Below are 19,738 nucleotides of genomic sequence, written 5' to 3' on the forward strand. Positions count from 1 at the left end.
TGAAGACATTAGCCACTAAGCTTCCTCAGTAGGCCTAATTTTTTATTCTTAATAATAATAAAATTTGAGTGTTTCAGGGATAGAAATTTTAGCTTAAAAGAAATTGCAGCTGAAGTTTAACTTTGTGAACTTATTTTTATTACAAAGTCAGATATACAGAGAGGAGGAGAGACAGAGAGGAAGATCTTCTGTGTAATGGTTCACTCCCCAAGTGAGCGCAACAGCTGGTGCTGCGCTGATCCGAAGCTGGGAACCAGGAACTTCCTCCAGGTCTCCCATGCGGGTGCAGGGTCCCAAAGCTTTGGGCTGTCCTCGACTGCTTTCCCAGGCCACAAGCAGGGAGCTGGATGGGAAGTGGAGCTGCCGGGATTAGAACCGGCAGCCATATGGGATCCTGGCGTGTTCAAGGCGAGGACTTTAGCTGCTAGGCCGTGCCGCTGGCCCGACTTTGTGAATTTGTTAAGCTCTCAGAACCCTATAAGATAGGTGCTGTTGCTATTGTAAAAATCACATCCTGGAATCACAGTATCAAATACTGTGCCTCAAGCTGTGTGTTACACTTGCAGTTTTGGTTACCTTAACTTTTTTTCCCACATCCTTTTATTATGTTTACATTATTTTATTTTATGTTCATCAAATGTTGGTATACTGTAAGGTCTTCTTTAACCTGTCCTTGCTGTTTTAGAAACCACTGCAGAAAACACTAACCTGGAATGCTTGTATACTCTTCAGCAAATAAGGAGAGATAAATAGGCAGATAGGGAGAGCTCCTGTGTTGCTCACTTCTCTAAGTGCCTGCAGCAACCGTGGCTGGGTCTGGGCCAAGCCAAAGCTGGGACCCAGGACTCAGTTCCAGTCTCTGATCTGGGTGTCCAAGACCCAGCCTTTTAATCTCTCACTTGCTGACTCCCAGAGTTTGAATTAGGACTGGAATTAAGAACCAAACTCTAGCATTCTGATAGGGGAGATCAACATCTTAACTACTGCACCAAATGCCTGTGACTTGTTTAAATTCTAAGGGTCATATCTGGTAAGTTCTAGGAGTAGAGGGCCTGCATGAAAGTATATAGAAAGGTTTTAATGTTATTTTGTTTATTTTAAATCAGAGGGAACGTGAAAGAAGGAACAGTGACCGATCTGAAGATGGTTACCATTCAGATGGTGACTATGGTGAGCATGACTATAGACATGACATCAGTGACGAGAGAGAGAGCAAGACCATCATACTCCGCGGCCTTCCCATCACCATCACAGAGAGCGATGTGAGTCAACACAAATGCAAATTCTTCCATTATTATCTCATGTTAATAATTTTCTCTCCAACTGTTAATCTCCATTGGTGAAAAATTCTTTAGAATAAGCAAAAATAAATTACCATTTACACTTAGGCTTCGCACCTCAATGTGGAGTTTTCAGAAGTTCCTTAATTTTTGGGATCAGCTCTTATTCCTTAATACTTCTTAGAGAGATTGTCAGTTTTATTGAATTGATTACTTATTAAATGGGGTGACTGGTAAAAATGTAACATTTGTCATAATTTGGCTACCCTACCCTTTGATTTGATGAAAGCTATGAGGTGTAACTAGCAGATGGGGCTTCGCTGCTGGGTAAAATGCCAGTAGTCTTATACAGTAGCACTAGTTTGAGTTCCTGCTGCCCTGCTTCTGATCCAGCTTTTTGCTAATGTGCTTGGGAAATAAGCAGATTATGGCCCATTTACTAGAGCCACTGTCACTTATATGAGAGACCTAAATGGAATTCTGGGACCCTAGCTTCAGACTATCTCAGCCCTGGCCTTTGCAGCCATTTGGAGAGTAAGCCAGCAAGCTGAATGTATCTTTTCCCTGTCAAACGGCATTTCAAATAAAATAATGTGTTTTTAGGCACTAGTGTGATGGCCCAGTGGCTAAATCCTCACCTTTCAAACACTAGGATCTCATGGGTGATGATTCGTGTCCCAGATGCTCCACTTCCCTTCCACCACCCTGCTTGGGGCCTGGGAAAGCAGTAGAGGACTGCCCACAGCCATGGGACCCTGCACCCGCATGGGAGACCTGAAGGAGGCTCCTGGCACCTTTTTTCCAGTTGGCTTGGTTCTGACCTTGGTGGCTACTTGGGGAGTGAGTGAGCATGTGGAAGATGTTTCTCTTTTCTCTAATACATTTTTGTTTGAAAAACTTTTACATCAGAGAAAGAACGAAAGATCTGTCTGCTAGTTCACTCCGCAGTTGAATGCAGTGGCAAGAGCTCATCTGATCTGAAGCCAGGAGTTTTTCCTAAGTATTCTACATGGGTGCCAGGGCCCAAAGCTTTGGGTCATCTTCTGCTGCTTTCCCAGGCCACAAGCCTGGATCTGAATGGGAAATGGATCTGCTGGGGTACAAACCAGTGCCCTTATAGCATGCTGGCACTTACAGATGGAGGTTTAACTTGTTGAGCCACTTTGTCAGCCCCAAATAAAAAAGTTTTCACAGAAGAAAATTATCCATTTGCAACCTTGGAGAAGGCTGTTGAAAGGAAGCTTCATTCCTTGACTCACTCCTACCAACGTGGAACAGCTTCTGTTTGGCCCTGTCAATTTTTTTTTCCCCTCAAAGATTTATTTTTATTTTTATTGCAAAGTCAGATATACAGAGAAGAGGAGAGACGGAGAGAAAGAGCTTCTGTCCATTTATTCACTCCCCAAGTGACTGCAATGGCCGGTGCTGTGCTGATCCAAAGCCAGGAGCCAGGAACCTCCTCCGGGTCTCCCATATGGGTGCAGGATCCCAAGGCTTTGGGCCATCTTGACTGCTTTCCCAGGCCACAGGCAGGGAGCTGGATGGGAAGCAGAGTCACCGGGACCAGAACCGGTGCATTCAAGGGAGGACTCCAGCCGCCAGGCCACCATGATGGGCCCGACCCTGTCATTTTCAGCAGCATATCTGGTCCATATGCCTTCCTTCCAGTCAATCTTTCCCCAGTGGGCCACTCTGGATTTGTCTATTGTTATACTAAATTATCTTTATCTACTTGGAGACATATTTTAGAATGAAGTCTTTCCTGATCAAACAAATAACTTTTTAATTTTCTTTTTTCTCTAAGGCATAATCATGATTTTTATGTAATACTTATTCTGTAACTATCAACTTGCATATGTGTCCCATTTTTACCACACAAGACTAAATCTCTGAGGCATCTATGAAAACCAGGTGTCTGTTTTCCCAGTCCTTGAATGCACTGTGATGTTTAACCAGTGTCACTGGAGAAGTGAATGTGAAGTTTGAAAATATATTTTCCAAAGATGTAAAAAACAGCACTGTGCCTTACCAATACTGGCGTGGTCAGAATAATACTATTACTGACATGTTGAACTGACTTTTTGACAAAGCTGAAGGGAAGAAATGGGTTTTTGTATAGCTTTGAGCTTCTCAGTCCTCAAGATAGTGAATGTGGTAAATGGGAAATATTAGCAGTTAATACTGGATAATCACTCTATTGTTATATGTGATTATTGCACATCTGCTGCATTATGTTAGATGGCACAGGATACATAACCATGGATTATCCTAGAAAAAGCCAAGATCTAGTGCTGGTGCTTAGCATATTTGATAAAGCGCCTACCTATGACACTAGTATCCCAAATGGGCACCAGTTCAAGTTCTGGCTGTACCACTTCCTGTCAGTTTCTCCATGAGTGTTCCTGCACAAGCAGTGGAGAATTGCCTATGTGCTGGGACCCCTGCACATATATGAGAAATCCAGAAGAACCTCCTGGCTTCTGGCTCTGATTTGACCTAATGCTGGCTGTTGCAGCCGTGTAATGAGTGAAGCTGCTAATAGATTTGTGCCAGTCTGTTGTCTCTCTGCCTTTGAGAAGTGTCTTGTTTTTATAACTGATTTTTCATTTATTTGAAAACCAGAGAGATCTCCATCTTCAATCTACTGGATCACTCCCAAATTCCCAAAATAGCCAGCGCTGGGCTCATCTGAAGCCAGGAGCCTAGAACTTAGATCTGCTATGCAGATAGTAGGGAAGCAAGTCCTTAAGCCATTGTCTGCCTCCTCCCAGAGTGCACGTTAGCAAGAAGCAGGATTGGATAGATTTAAATCCAGGCACACTAGTGTGGGATTTGAACATGCTAACTCGGACCAAATGCCCATCCCTGAATGCTTATTTAAAGATTTATTTTATTTGAAAGGCAAATTTACAGAAAGAGAAACATCCTCCATTAACTTGTTCACTCCCCCAAATGGCCAGAGCTGGGCCGATCGAAACCCAGGATCTTCTGTGTCTCTGATGGGATGAAGGGTCCCAACCACTGTGGTCATCCTCTGCTCCCTCCCAGACCACGAACAGAGTTGGATGGAAGGGGACAGCTGGGATTATAACCCATGCCCATATGGGATGCTGATACTGCAAGTCAGAGAGTTAGCTTTTTGACCCACCACACAAACTCCAAAATAATTTTTTTTTAATTAACAATGTAAAGTATTAAAAAAAAAAAAGTGAAAAATAACAAATGCTGCTTAGTTATATCCTCCTTCCCCACCAAAAAAAAAAAATTAAAAATTTAAATTATGGTATTTAATCTCTGGAACTTTAGTACATCATTAGTACAGCATTTAGTACATTTTGTTAATCTGCTTGGCTCTTTACTTTAGGATTATCTCTAGTAACTAAATTGGAACATGTGTTACTCTGTTACCTTTATAGTAACTATTTATTATGGTTATTGTTACTTAGTATGAGCCTGAGTCTCATCATGGCTCATTGTAGCTCTGCTATATGAGGAGATAGATACAGGGTAGTTTCCCTTTAGTCCTGGTAACTTTGTTTTATTTCTTTAACATTGAACTCACAGCAAGCAGGCTATTACTCATTCCTGAATGAAGCTTGCCTGACAGATTTTCTCTGTAAGGCACATCACAACTTTTGTGGATTCTTTCTTGTTGCTCAGTTTTTTGTTTTTTTTTTTTTGTTTTTTTTTTTTTTTTTGCAAAGTCAGATATACAGAGAGCACGATCTTCCATCCCTTGATTTACTCCCCAAGTGACCACAACAGTTGGAGCTCAGTAGGTCCGAAGCCAGGAGCTCCTTCTGGGACTTCCACACAGGTGCAGGGTCCCAAGGTTTTGGGCCCTCCTCCACTGCTTTCCTAGGCCACAAGCAGGGAGGTGGGTGGGAAATGGGGCCACTAGGATTAGAACCCAGCGTGTGCCAAATGAAAATTTTAGTCACTAGGCTATCACACTATGCCCTTATTTTGTTTTTGATAGTCAGTGGCATTAGGCTTTTATAGACTGAGGTTCACATAAGGGATGCTCCTTTGAGGAGTTCACATATCAACAGCAGGAGGTTGATTTGAGATTATGGAAGTTCCCAGAAGCCTGTGTATGGAACCCATCAATTGTTTCCACACTCTCACCTGGAAGTATCTCTTTGTTTTGTATATCCAGTCAGTTGTCCTCATACAGATATCCACTCAATTATCCTACAAATCCCCCTTCTGTTTTGTAAACTCTGTGCTCTTAAAGGGGGGAAGAAATAGGGGAAGCAGGACTTTATATTTTACAAAGGCATCTTCATTAGGGATCCAAGATTCTAACTGCCTATCATCCCATGTAACTCCTCATATTCCTTCACCCAGAAGAATGGACCCTAGCTTCTGTCAGGGACGGGGGCGATGGTGGCTCGACTGCTTCATGCTGAGAAAGATCATAGAAGGGCAACAACAGCAGCAGGATATCCCTCAGGAGAGTATATCTAGGCATCCCTAGTACAAGATAAGTCATTAGGTGTCCGAAGCCTGCTTGGCACTTCAAGGCTTCGCTTTGCTATCAGTTGTTGTAAACCCCAAAGGGTCTCAGGAAGACTTTCAGCCTGTGAATCAAAGGGAGTGTTCAGATTATTTCATTCTTTGAGAAGGTTCTGTTGGGTATTCTACTTTCTTAGAGGGCACAGTAGTATTCAAGAGAACTGTTGCACTTCCAATGCTGAATGAGCTATAGGGGTAACCTAGAGTTTTTCAAAGGATCCCTCTTCCTCTTTCTGTGGGAGTCTGTCACACTTTCTATCTGCTTTCAAATCCTTGTTCAGCCATCACTTCTCCACTGTCCAGCAGTGATGGATTTGGTACAAGCAGCCGATAATCACATGTGTGGGCTAGTAACTTGATGGTCAATATTTATTTTCATTAGAAAGATTGGAAAGGCAGATCACAGAAAGGAGATACAGGTCTACTGTCTACTGGTTCACTCTCCAAGTGGCCACAGTGACCAGGGCTGAGCCGATCTGGAGCCTCTTGTGTTTGCTTGCTTGCTTGTTTGTTTAAATTCTTCTTTTTTTTATTGTAAAGTCAGATGTATAGAAAGGAGGAGAGGTAGAGAGAAGGATTTTCTGTTTGCTGATTGACTCCCTAAGTGGCCACAATGGCTGGAGCTATGCCAATCTGATGTCAGGAGCCCGGAGGTTCCAAGACCTCCTCGACTGCTTTCCCAGGCCACAAGTAGGAGGCTGGATGGGAAGCAGGGCCACCGGGATTAGAGCCAGCATCCATATGGGATCTGGGTGTGAGGACTTTAGCCACTAGGCCACTGTGCTGGACCCATATTTATTTTTATTGGAAGACAGATTTACAGAGAGGAGAGACAGATCTTCTATCTGCTGGTTAACCTGCCATAGCCAGAGCTGAGCAATCCAAAGCAGCTGTCAGGAGCTTCTTTCAGGTCTCCCACATGTGTATTTTACATGCGCATAGTATAGGGTCCCAAGGCTCTGGGCCGTCCTTCACTACTTTCCAGGCCACAGGCAGGGAACTGAATGGGAAGCAGGGCAGCCAAGATTAGAATCGACGCCCATAAGACATGTCAACACTTGTAGGCAGAGGATTAGGTAGGTGAGCCATTACACTGACCCCATCATTGCCTTCTTAGTGCTTACGAATTCTAGATCCCGTCTAGCTATCTAAAATACTGGGGAAGCCATTTTAGGTAATGAAGTTGAGGGAAGAAGAGAGATACACACATGCGACCCTTGAACACATGTTTACAATATAAAGATTCAGCTCATCTAGCAATGTTTGCATTTGGGCAACTTGTTTTTCATTCCTCTGTGTATCCATGACAGTGCTGCAAGTGTTGGTTCAGGGATTACAGTTTTAATAAATAGAAATTGACTGTATATAATACTGGAAGCTTTGTACCTAACTAGTAGGTGCTAAATGAGAATTTTTGTTTTATAGACCAGACCATTTTTATCTTGGGAATATTGTTGCCCTGTGTGATTAAAAGAAGAGACTAAGAAGCTTTTCAAAGGCAGAGTTAGAGAATCTTCCATCTCTTAGTTGACTCCCCCAAATCACTGCATGGTCAAAGATGGGCTGTGCTTCGCAGTTTCCCCAGGACTGGATCAAAAGTAAAACAGCCAGAACAAGTGGTGAACATATGGAATGCCAGTGTTGGAGGTAGAGAATTGACCTGATACACCCACCCCAACTCATGTTTTTTATCATTGCTTTTGCAGTGAGGACTAGACCATTATAAATCTGCCAGTCAGAGTGCTTTAATGTTTTTTGGTTTTGGAGTGGTTCTTGATTTGATTAATTGGACCTTTGCTTTAATTTCGATCCTAAGATTCTGGACTTTGTTAATGTTTATCTTGAGAGGATTTCTCCTGGTTTTGCTATTGCCTCGGTCAGGTATACTTCCAAGGATGATTTATATCCTCTGCCTCTTTTAAATAGTATTTTTTATTGATCCCTTAGAATACAAAACAAGATGAGACTAATACATAAATTTTGCCTGTACCAAATTCCCAGGCACCATATAATTCCTTCCTGGCTGTTAGGTCAATTTCTTTTGCTTATTTTATTGAAAAGGCAGGTATACAGAGAAGGATATAGAAAGATCTTCCGTCCGATGGCTCATTCCCTAAGTGCCTGTAATGTCCAGAGCTGAGCCAGTCTGAAGTCTGGAGCCAGGAGCTTCTGGGTTTCCCACATGGGTACGGGATCCCAAGACTTTGGGCCATCTTCAACTGCCTTCCCAGACCACAGGCAGGGAGCTGGAAGAGAAGCGGGGCCACCAGGATTAGACATGGCGCCCCTTTTGGATACAGGCATGAGCAAGACGAGGACTTTAGCCACTTGGCTACCGCTCCAGGTCCTGTTAGGTCATTTTCGATGAGTGTTCTCTTTTTCTGTATGCCTTTTAGAATATTTGCATTTTCTGGGTAGAAGTTAAAGGCTGTTAATCAAGCAGTTGATGTACAAAGCCTGTGAACTTTGTTCTGTGATGAATACTGTGACTAAAGCTTTTAACTGTAACATCCTGTGCAGATTCGAGAAACGATGCAGTCCTTTGAAGGCCCTCAGCCTGCAGACGTGAGGCTGATGAAAAGAAAGACAGGTGAGAGCTTGCTTAGTTCCTGCTGTTCTGGTTCTCTTCCCCCATTCCCATCTCAGTCCCTAAAGAACGTCCTGATACCCCCAATCTTCAAGCACATGAAATCAGAATGAAAGGTTTGCCATGGCTAAGGAATGTGACTTTGAAAACGATGTTAGCATCTGAGAGGAACGTTTAAAAAACTTTGTCTTTAGGGGCTTTTTTCCCTTCGGTAAGTAATGATTTGTAAACTCCTTGTTTGACTGTTTGTATTCATTTGCATGGTTATTAAGCGTGGAATCAAATCGAGTGACACTTAGTTCAGGCGACTTGTTCCTTGCCATGGCAAAGTATCAAGAAGATCCCCAAGTCAAGTGACATTTGTAAAGCTGCTTCCCAATTGGCTTTTGTCACGCAGTGTTGAAGCAGTGGGAGAGAGATTCACCTGTTATAAAGGAACTGACTAACACGAGTATCCCGTCTATATCTGAATGCTGTCTCTAGGTGTAAGCCGTGGTTTCGCCTTCGTGGAGTTTTATCACTTGCAAGATGCTACCAGCTGGATGGAAGCCAATCAGGTTGCTTCACTCACCAAGTCTAGATATTCATGAAAATGGAACAAGTCTGTACAATTTAAAAAGAAGGTTGAAGGAGTGGTTTGTTCCAAAGGAGTGACTTTAAAAAATTTAAAAGCTTTGTATATATTAAAATTGATATTACACTAAATACAGTTCCAAGGACTAAATTGCAGAATTTGCTCTGCCTTTAAACATGGCTACCTCACCGGGCAATAACTATGAATGCTTGTCTCATAATTATCTTAATGGTCCTCTTTCTTTATAATTTTTTTCTTATTCGTTATGTTTACTGAGGGTAAGCTTAGACTATCAGACTACATTTGACAGTATAGAGCACATAATGAAAATTTCTGGTAGGCATTTTTGTAAGTAATTCCTTGTTTCTGCCTGGACTCCTGGATGCATAACTGCTCAGATGGGTCTTGAGGGGCTGTTTAAGGACCTGCTAGAATTCATGAACAAAAAGTCTATTGAGGTTAGCCTGAAAGTAGTACCTTGTTGCTATCTAATCTAGTTCAGAGAGACATTAACATTCTAATCTCCCCCTAGAATGCCTGTTGTGGTCCGCTCAAGGCAGTCATTGATGGCTCTTTGATGTACTGTTAACTGAAGTGTTCTTCAGTTTACCAAGATAATGCTTAGTGCTTGGCACTTAAATTTTTTTTTCCTCAGGAGCACCAAAGAACAATATTGAATGCCTTTACCAAGTGCATTCTGGGAATTGTCTTGACTTGTTGCTATTCTGCAACATTTTATGTTTTGAGTCATATTCTTCAGTTAGTAATATTGCCATTTATAACAAAATTCATTAATAAGGATATTACTTGAATTGATTGGCTTGTTAGATTTTTGAACTTCTCATTTTCTTAACCAAGAAATCACAGTCTGATCTTACAAAATCATTCATTTTACACTGTGGATACCATCATAGTGATTCCATAATATAAAAAGACTTCATATGATTCTTTGACAGCAACTTTTGGTGCAGTGATTTTAACAGATTGATTATCCTGAGAGTTTAAAAGCTCCTCAGAAAGTAAAGCTCATCAGACATTTAAGAGTCTCCACAATTTTAATGTATACAAAGCTGTGTTAATGTGTAATACTTCATTACAGTTCAAAATCACTCCAGAAATAAAAGGCCAATAGGTTTAGGGACTCAGTGGTAGTTTGGAGTTTCCCCAACACAACATCCCTCTTAGTGGGATGATTTATTGACATAATTCCCAGCTTCTCTATTTTTGCTTCTCTACGTTAAAAATGAGTGGATGGCCCTTCAGCTCTTTCTCTATTGGCCAGACATACAGTCTTGCCTTTAGATATTGCAAACAAAATAAACAGCATTTTCTTAATTGTCCAGGATTTGTGAGAACTAGATTCCTCGACTGTATGTCTAGAAGGGTTAGACTTTAACAACCTGGAAATCTAACCTTTTAAGTCTGCTCTGATAGTGTCAGATCACAACTCTCACCAGCCCCACACCCAAAAAAAAAAAAGATACTCCAATTAAATGAAGGCTTTTGGGGGGCAGGTACTAGGTGTACTCTTGACCAGAATGATTCAGCTCCGAGTTTTGGCCCCTTAAAACTAAATATCTGTCACATGGTTGACTTGAAGAATGAGGTGGTGTTATGCATTATTAACTTTTCCTACCCCCTGAAGAAACTTCATTGGCCTCCTGGTTACTCACCTTGAAGAAAGTTATCATCCATTCCAGTGAAAAACATGTGTCACTTAGTACATTCCATGGTTGCAGTTGGCAGGAAGACATCTCAATGTAGCTATTTTTAAAGTTGGTGGCATTCAGAATAGTCTTTCTGAGAAAGAGTTACCATCAGATTCCCTTTAAAAATGGCGTTCCCCTCCCTGTGTACCCCCAAAGGACATGTCCTGAAGCAGAAGTTCGGGGGAAGGGAAAAGATAAAAGCTTTTACTTTGCGTAAGGATGGGGACTTTGGAAAAAGTGAAGCAAAGCCCAAGGACACCATGATTAAAGTGGGAGACAATCTCAGAACTTGGAGAGTTGTGTCTTCTGCTTTTTGAAATAGACTGTCACTTTCAGGCAGCCTGTTGAATGTTAGGACTTCTGTCTCTGCTGGAGACACGGCCTGGTGCATGTCAGCGTTTAGTGTTTGGCAGCTTTCTCAGCATTCCCTTACTCCGTTTACCTTTACTCCGCATCCCATTCTCTTACTGCCTATCTGAAGATTGGATGGGCAGAGTATAGGTGGCGGTGGTTGGTCCTCCCCGTATGTTGTCCATTTAATTCCAGAGCACTGATTTTTCCGAAGTGTGCTCTGCCCTGGGAAAATGGACACATGTTCCTCACAATGGGAATAACTGATCACTTCTTTTCTTACAGAAAAAGTTGGTGATTCAGGGAAAGCACATTACAATGCATTATAGTAATCTGAGACCAAAGTTTGAAGATTGGCTTTGTAATAAGGTAAGCATGTGTTTTTTCAGTTAGCAAAACAGCAAAACCCTGAGAAGTTTGTCTATTAAACTATTCAGACAAGGAAACTAATAAGTACACAGTCACAATCTTTTCATATATTGTGACTTTATTGAATTCTTCACACTGTGAGGATCAGAGGACAGAATCCACAGAACTATAGAGTTTTCCTTCATTTAGAGCTCCTAGGGTGACTATTTGGACAGTGGGTAAGATGCCACTTAATGCTTATAATCCCATTTTGGAAGTTTTATTTTTTTCATTTGAAAAGCAGATATACAGAGAGAAGGAAAAACAAAAACATCTTTAATCCTCTGGTTCATTCCCCAAGTGGCCACAACGGCCAGAGCTGAGCCAATCCAAGGTCAGGAGTCAGGAGCTTCTTCTGTGTCTCCCATGTGGGTATAGGGTCCCAAGGCTTTGGGCAATTCTCTGTTTCCCAGGCCACAGGTAGGGAGCTGGATGGAAAGTGGAACAGCCCAGTGCCCTTATGGGATCCTAGTAGATGTAAGGCAAGAACTGAGGACTCTGTTCCCCGAGAGTCTTTCATGCTTTAGTCTACACGTGTCCTGTACTCAGGAGGTGACTAGATACTCTTGTTTATATAGAATGGTACATAGACTTCCCTCAGTATAAGGAAGAAATTCACGAGTGGCTGGTCAGGATTAGTTTTAGGTTTATTCATTTGTGATTTTTGTTTTGCTTTTCGTTTGAGAGGCAGAGACAGCTCCCATGCTTTGGTCATTCCTTGTACACACCTTGGTTGACAGTGGGCCGGGTAAAGCTGGAAACTCAGTCCAAGTCTCCTGCTTGGGTGGTAGAGCCCCCTTACTTAAGTTAGCATTACTGCCTCTTAGTCTACATTGGCAGGCAGGTGGGACTAAGAACCATAGGCAGCCATCCAACAAATCCTGGCACTCTCATTTTGGACTTGGACATCTCAACCATTAGACCAAGTTCCTACAGTCGCTTGAGTGTTTGAAATGAAACCTTTTCCAAACTTGCTAAAAAGTCTTAAATACAACAACAACAAGAAATTAAGATTTAATTATTTTGATTTTAAAGTCAGATATACAGAGAGGAGAGACAGAGAAAGGTCCTCCATCTGCTGATTTACTCCCCAAGTGGCCGCAACAGCCAGAGCTGAGCCTTTGAAGACAGGAACTTCTTCCAGATCTCCTGGGTGGGTGCTGTCCTCATCTGTTTTCCCAAACTACAAGCAGGAAGCCGGAAGTGAAGCAGAGTGGTCAGGATACAAACTGGCGCCCATATGGGATCACAGTGCTTGCAAGGAGAACCACTAGGCTACCACGCCAGAACCAACAAAAAATTTTTATGGAAGAATTCATGTAGTATAGCATTCTGAATATTTACCTTATCCCCTTGTTTGTCAGAAAAATGTGTGTTTTGTCTTTTTTTATATTATTAATACAATATCCACATTATTACTGGAAAGCCTGGCCTAATGTAATAATGAAATAGTTACAAAGTCAGGTGTTCATGTGCGTAGGCTTTTATGCTTCCCCTCGTATCAAATATGTGCCTATAAGCAAGTCCTGCCTCAGCTTTGATTCCAAGTTCTTGCTTATATGCCTGGGAAGCAGCACATGATGATTCAGATACTTGGGTCTCTGCCACTCAAATGTGAGGCCTGCATGGAATTCCTCACTCTTGCCTGGTCGAACCGTAAGTGTTATGGGCATTTGAGGAGTGAACCAGCAGAAGGAAAATGTTGGTCTGTCCTGCCCTGTTACTTTGCCTTTGGAATAAATTACGTAATTAGATAATTTTTTTCCCCCCCCAGTGCTGGCTTAACAATTTCAGGAAAAGACTAAAATGTTTCCGATGTGGAGCAGACAAGTTTGGTAAGTTTGAATTCAGAAACAGCTATTTGGAATATACATTAAAACCTGACTGACTGAATTATTGCCTGTGAATCTGAAGGGAAGATGCAGATTTTAGACATTTACTCAGGTAGTATGCTTGCCTTAAACCTTTGGTTAGGTTGATGCTGCTGGCAATGATGAGAACACAGATGTTCTTTTGTTTTCCAGAACTAACTGCTTGCCTGGTTTCATTCTATAGCTGCTTTTCTTTTGTGCACATTGATATCAGTACTGTGCTTGCCCAATATTTGCATCCTACATTAGCCATTTCAAAATTATTGAGGTTTAACTATAACCAAAAATCCTTTAAAAGGAAAAAAAATAAAAAACTGCTATATGTAGTTAATATTTACTAAAAATGCATTGGTGTTATTTGTCTGTTTTGCCTTCAATTGAGTCTCCTTCACTTCTTCTAGACTCTGAACAAGAAGTGCCTCCAGGAACCACAGAATCGGTTCAGTCTGTGGATTACTACTGTGACAGTAAGTTGAAGTATAATCTTGCTATTTATATGAAAGCATTAGTTGTATATTTCTGTTCTCTCACCCTTTTTAGTTGGCAATGTCTGCTTCAGTTTAGCCCATGAAAAAGTTTTAAGAATTTTCTGTGCATTAGATCAAATCCAAAATGGATTTGTTCATGCTTAAACCAGCCTTAAAAGCATTAGTGGTAGGAATGCATTTATTTATCATTTGTCTCATTTATCCACAGCAATCATTCTTCGGAACATAGCCCCGCACACTGTGGTGGATTCCATCATGACAGCACTGTCTCCTTATGCATCCTTAGCAGTCAACAACATTCGCCTCATAAAAGACAAACAGACCCAGCAGAACAGAGGCTTTGCGTTTGTACAGCTGTCATCTGCAATGGTGAGGTTGAATCTCTTTTTTTTTTTTTTTTAAGACTGATTTATTTTCATTGGAAAGGAAAATTATAAGAGGGGGAGAGATCTTTCATCCACTGATTCACTCTGCAAATGGCCACAATGCCCAGAGCTGATCTAATCTGAAGCCAGGAGGGAAGAGCCTCTTTTAGTTCTCCCACACAAGTGCAGGGTCCCAAGGCTTTGGGCCATTCTCCATTGCTTTGCTAGGCCACAAGCTGGGAGCTAGATGGGAAATGAAGCTAGCTTTCTTTTTAAGATACAAATATAGTTCATCCAACTATGATACTTTTTACAAAGCTGTTGCAGTTCTATGTGTGAAGCTGTCTGATTCTGCCCTGCTAAATTATGAGGCTTATACACTTTGATACATAGTAAAAAATAAAACCTGTTGAGCCATGATTTTTTCCTTTCTGCTTTGTTGTAGATTGATTTGGCATTTAATAATACTGAATATTTTCATTTCCTGTGTGTTTTCTGTTTCATATTCACAAACATAATAAGGAATCCCTGCTCTTTTGATTTTTATAAAAAGCTGTTTCTTTGAATGGGTTGGATGGTAAGCAGAGACTTAATTGTGTGATACAACTTTTTTTCCACATTCAGGATGCTTCTCAACTGCTTCAGATATTACAGAGTCTCCATCCTCCTTTGAAAATTGATGGAAAAACCATTGGAGTTGATTTTGCAAAAAGTGCCAGGAAGTGAGTGACTCATGGGCTTGATTGCAAGTGGCTGTAGCTGTAGACTTATAGGCAGACTTGTAGACTTGTGGCTTGTAGGCAGCTTCTTTGCCAACCAGTGCAAGTTCCTACTTTATATCCTGATCTTCTTCCCTCTGTCTTCTATAACCAGTTGTTAATGGTTACCAGAAATGATTTCAAGAATAGCAGATAGGTTGAGAGTATGTGCTGTGTAAACTGTAGCACCATGGTACAAACCTGTCTAGAGGTAACCTATTCTTTCCAGAGCATCATGCTAGTAGCCTCAAAGTTCCTAAGTATAGTACTATAAATATCCCTTTTCTAGTGTTGTTGCTCATCTAACCATTGCCTGGTTAGATGACAAACTTAAAAACTGAGCAGTGATATTACAGGGATACTTGGTTACTGTCCATAGACTTCTCTTTCTGTGAAATGTGGCTTCTCTGGGTTTTGAAGACTTGAGAAAGGGTAGTGTAGTCACTGTATCACTGGCAGTAGGAGCACTAATTGGGAGCGCTTACAAAGTTGTAATCACATAATTGAATTTCTGTGATTTCAGAGACTTGGTCCTCCCAGATGGTAACCGGGTCAGCGCCTTCTCTGTGGCTAGTACAGCCATCGCTGCTGCTCAGTGGTCATCCACCCAGGTAAGATGGAGGATTTGCTCGGGGATTACGATGGTATTGCTCAGATACACAGAGTGACTTTTCCCCACAGTATTTGTAATAGAAGCTCTCCAAAGGAAGTTTGAGAGACTTGTTTTCTGGCTTTCCTTTAGTATCCACTAAGTTTATCTTTGTTTTTATTTTGGCATCTTACAGTCGCAAAGTGGTGAAGGAGGCAATGTTGACTACAATTATCTGCAGCCAGGCCAAGACGGTTATGCCCAGTACACTCAGGTCAGTTTGACCAGCCTCCAACCTCCAGAGACTGCAGATTGGGTCTGAGGATAGCAGCTTTAATGGTGGACTTTTCTTCAGTACTCACAGGATTACCAACAGTTTTACCAGCAACAACCTGGAGGATTGGAATCTGAAGCATCGTCTGCATCAGGTAGTCAATCTCATCTGCCTTTTTCTTTGTTTGAACAACTGTGGTTAAGCAGTTAGGACTAGATGTCCTAACTATACCCACAACTCTTAAGTCCATTTCACTGCAAGAATGTAGGTAACAAATTCAGGGTTGTTGCTGTGTGCTCTAAATCCTAGGGGTGACTAGAGTGGTTTATACACACAAAAATCTGATATAGCCTCTTCGAGTTCCAGAGTGTGTGTAAGTCTTAGTATTCAGATTTTTGCTTCCCTCATGTGTGTTGTTAGATATTCTGGGTGCCCACATAAGTTCAGGTGAGTAGAAAGAGTGTGACCCTAAAGTCTGATGCTCAGGCTTCCATCCATGGGAGTCGCAATAAGCAGTATGTTTTTTAGCTTTTGGATTATAAAATCCTTACTTAATTTTTTTAAGATTTATTTTTATTGAAAAGACAGATATACAGAGAGAGGGAGAGACAGAGAGGAAGATCTTCCATCTGATGATTCACTCCCCAAGTGGCCACAATGGCCAATGCTGCATCGTTCCAAAGCCAGGAGCCAGGAGCTTCCTCCAGGTCTCCCATGCGGCTGCAGTGTCCCAAGGCTTTGGGCTGTCCTCGACTGCTTTCCTAGGCCACAAGCAGGGAGCTTGATGGGAAGCGGGGCTGCCAGGATTAGAACTGGCGCCTATATGGGATCCTTGGCGTGCAAGGCAAGGGCTTTAACCTCTACGCTGTCGCGCCAGGCCCTTTAAATGTTTTCTTATCCCCAGACCAGATAGCTTTATTTGTTTGAGTTTTTTGGTTTTGTTTGGAAAGGCTGAGTTGACAGAGAGGGAATGAGTGAAAGAGAGTTTTCATCCACCAGTTCTGTCCCCAATGAAGTCAGCACATGAGGCCAGACTCCCATGTGGGTGGCAGGGACTCAAGAGTTTTCCAAACACATTAGCAGGGAGCTAGATGAGAAGCAAAGAGGATTCAAATCCAAACCAGCACTCTTGACATGTCATGCTAGCATCCCGTGCAATAACTTACGCCTCAGTCCCAGATGGCAGTAGTTTCTGTCTTAGCCGTCACACCAAAACCTTAATGAAAGAAAACAGTTTGGGCATTACAGGAACAAATGTTTGGCTTGGAATTCTGTACTTTGGCTTTCCCTTTACTCTTGTGTTTATCATCAGGCACAGCAGTGACCACCACTTCAGCGGCTGTAGTATCCCAGAGTCCCCAGCTGTATAATCAAACCTCCAATCCACCTGGCTCTCCGGTAATCCTTTCCTCCTAAATATAGAACTGGTAGCTGTTGGTTAACTTTGTTCTGTTGAACAAGTCTTACTTCTCCTTCGATTGAGCAATACACATTCCAGTCTCTGTCTTTATTAGATAATAATGTTATTATGGATATGCATGTATTTTAAATATAAAATTTCAGGAGTGTATTTATACTTTGTGCATGCTTCAACTTCACCTTTAGAAAGAAAGTGGTCAGCATGTGTTTTGTAAGGATTGTATTAGACCCTTGCTACAGTGTGTATGTCACGGAGGCCCTTCTTCCTGGATGGTTACAGTAATATAGCTCTCTTGAAAGGCTTTACAGTTGAAATTATATTGAAGCTGCTGTTCTTTCCAGACTGAGGAAGCACAGCCTAGCACTAGCACAAGTACACAGGCCCCAGCCGCTTCCCCCACTGGTGTAGTTCCTGGTACCAAATATGGTAAGCCAAACCTCCTGGGGCTGCTGACAGTTGGAAGTTCCTAGTTGTTGCCTTTGTTTAGTGAAAGTTCCTCTCCCTTTGTGGGTTTCAGAGGGACACTTGGGGATGTGAGTGAAAGGAGAGCTATCAGGCCTGCTGCACCTCATTGATTTAGAATCTGAAATAAAGCCAGTTTCTTACTTGGAATGACTGTGCTCAATTTTGTTTTGCAGCTGTACCTGACACATCCACATACCAGTATGATGAATCTTCGGGATATTATTATGATCCAACAACAGGCCTCTACTATGACCCAAACTCGCAAGTAAATACACTGTTTCCTTTTCAGTTTCACTAGAAATGCCTTAGCTTCACCATTTCAGTTTATGAAGTATGAAATGAAATATTTCTATAAGTCAGTATGTAACCCAAAATTAGGGAATTTTTAATAAGGATTTATTTTATTGTATTATTTGAAAGGCTACAACAGCCAGGTCTGCTCAAAGCTTAAGCCAGGAGCAAGAGCTTCACCAGGGTCTCCCACATGGGTACACAGCTCAAGCTTGCCTATCTTTTGCTCTCACAGGCACATTATCAGGGCACTGACCTCCTAATAGACTAGGGAAAAGGTGTAGAAGATGGCCCAGAGGTTTGGGTTCCTACCTAACCACATGGGTAACTCAAATGAGCTCCTGCAGTGTCACCATCACATATGGGCACCAGTTCTGGTCCAGGCTGCTCTACTTCTACCCAGCTTCCTGCTAATGGCCTAGGAATGCAGCAGAGGATGACCCAAGTGCTTGGACCCCTCTACCTATGCGGGAGACCCCAAAAGAAGCTGCTGGGTCCAGTATGGTTGTGGCTATCTGGGGAGTGAACCAGCAGATAAGAACAGAGTGCCAGGAGTGTTAACATTATTAAAAATTGAAAGAATAAGTACAGGCACTATGATAGAAGAGTGAGGCTTTTTCAGGTGGTACTGTGTGGACACTTAGGCTGACTTTCTCAGAACACTTCATAAGTAGGTATTCTCTGGTCCTCCATGAAGTCAGCAAGCAACATACCTGGAACATTGCAGAAATTAGTTTCATAAACCTTGTTTTGAGCAGTTAGTCTACTTTTGCTGGTACTAGACAACTTCTGCCTCTTGGTACCTTTGTCACCAGAATTGCACTGATAGAGCCATTTTTCATCTGTTCCAATTCTTCATAAAAGTACTCCAGAATCTTGATCTCCTTTATTAAAAATAGTCATTAATCTTTGCTGTGGTGTGCTGACGTGGGTGTGACAGTTTTTTTTTTTAATAAATTTTTATTTTACATTCTTTACATAGTTAATTAGGGTAAGAAGGTTGAAGAGCTACAGGAAAGTGGATAATACTAGTATGTTTTCCATATTGTTACCTTCATGTTTAAAGGGGGGTATTAAGGGAGAAGGCCCACCCAATATCCCACCCTCCCCAGGTCCCGGATGTAGGGTATGCTCTGAGGTTCTTGCTCAAGTGGTTTTGATATTGCAACAGTTATGAATTGCTGTCAGTCTTGCCACTCCAAGCACTATGAGGTCTTTGAAAAATCCACTGAGTGACATAGTCCATCATAGCTGAGCTGGTTGGTTGACCTGTTCTGTCTTCTCTCTTTTGTTCATTATGGTTCTGAGTCTAGCATTTAGATTAGGAAGATCTCCAAAGAAATTTCTTGTATGTGCTAACAAGTACAGGGCCTGGCACCGTCCATCGCCCCAATCAGCTGGTGGTTGCAATTGCTGGGTTGGTTCTGTTTTCACTCCCGACTTCCACTGGAACCAATGGGTGTTGCAGTCCAGCCTGGTTCTGCCCAGCACATACGTGGCCCTCACATAAACCAGTGGGAGCTGCAGCCTAGTTGGAGCGACCGACAATAACCCCCACCAGGCCCACCCCCTACCCTGTTTTGCCAGTAAGTGTAGCAGTAATCCAGTCTGGGTGTGACAGTTTTTGTATTCTGACAGATTTTGAGCCTGTATCATGGATGATAAACCAATTCAGATTGTCTTTGGTGTTGGCTATTGTTTGCTATAGGCCAGAAGCAACATTAGGCTTTTTCTTTGCAAATTGACATGAGTGGTCTTCCACTATAGGCTTCCTCTTTGGCGTGAAGCAT

At 42.0% G+C, this 19,738-nt stretch overlaps 1 protein-coding gene across 3 annotated transcripts in view; it reads left to right on the forward strand.

The window, feature by feature from the left end:
* The window catches only part of RBM5 (RNA binding motif protein 5), a 31,721-nt gene that overhangs the window by 3,934 nt on the left and 8,049 nt on the right, over positions 1-19,738 (forward strand). For all 3 annotated transcript variants that reach the window (XM_040994509.1, XM_040994510.1, XM_040994508.1), the window contains exons 4-17: positions 1,107-1,262; positions 8,319-8,388; positions 8,869-8,942; positions 11,305-11,388; positions 13,202-13,262; positions 13,700-13,765; positions 13,995-14,155; positions 14,776-14,873; positions 15,433-15,520; positions 15,695-15,772; positions 15,854-15,926; positions 17,085-17,170; positions 17,534-17,618; positions 17,831-17,922. In XM_040994509.1, the coding sequence (XP_040850443.1) occupies positions 1,107-1,262; positions 8,319-8,388; positions 8,869-8,942; positions 11,305-11,388; positions 13,202-13,262; positions 13,700-13,765; positions 13,995-14,155; positions 14,776-14,873; positions 15,433-15,520; positions 15,695-15,772; positions 15,854-15,926; positions 17,085-17,170; positions 17,534-17,618; positions 17,831-17,922 (1,272 nt within the window). The remainder of the gene's footprint in view (positions 1-1,106; positions 1,263-8,318; positions 8,389-8,868; positions 8,943-11,304; positions 11,389-13,201; positions 13,263-13,699; positions 13,766-13,994; positions 14,156-14,775; positions 14,874-15,432; positions 15,521-15,694; positions 15,773-15,853; positions 15,927-17,084; positions 17,171-17,533; positions 17,619-17,830; positions 17,923-19,738) is intronic.

Source organism: Ochotona curzoniae, unplaced genomic scaffold (assembly GCF_017591425.1).
Source record: "Ochotona curzoniae isolate NIBS_2020 unplaced genomic scaffold, NIBS_Ocur_1.0 contig_908, whole genome shotgun sequence".
Taxonomy (NCBI): Eukaryota; Metazoa; Chordata; class Mammalia; order Lagomorpha; family Ochotonidae; genus Ochotona; species Ochotona curzoniae.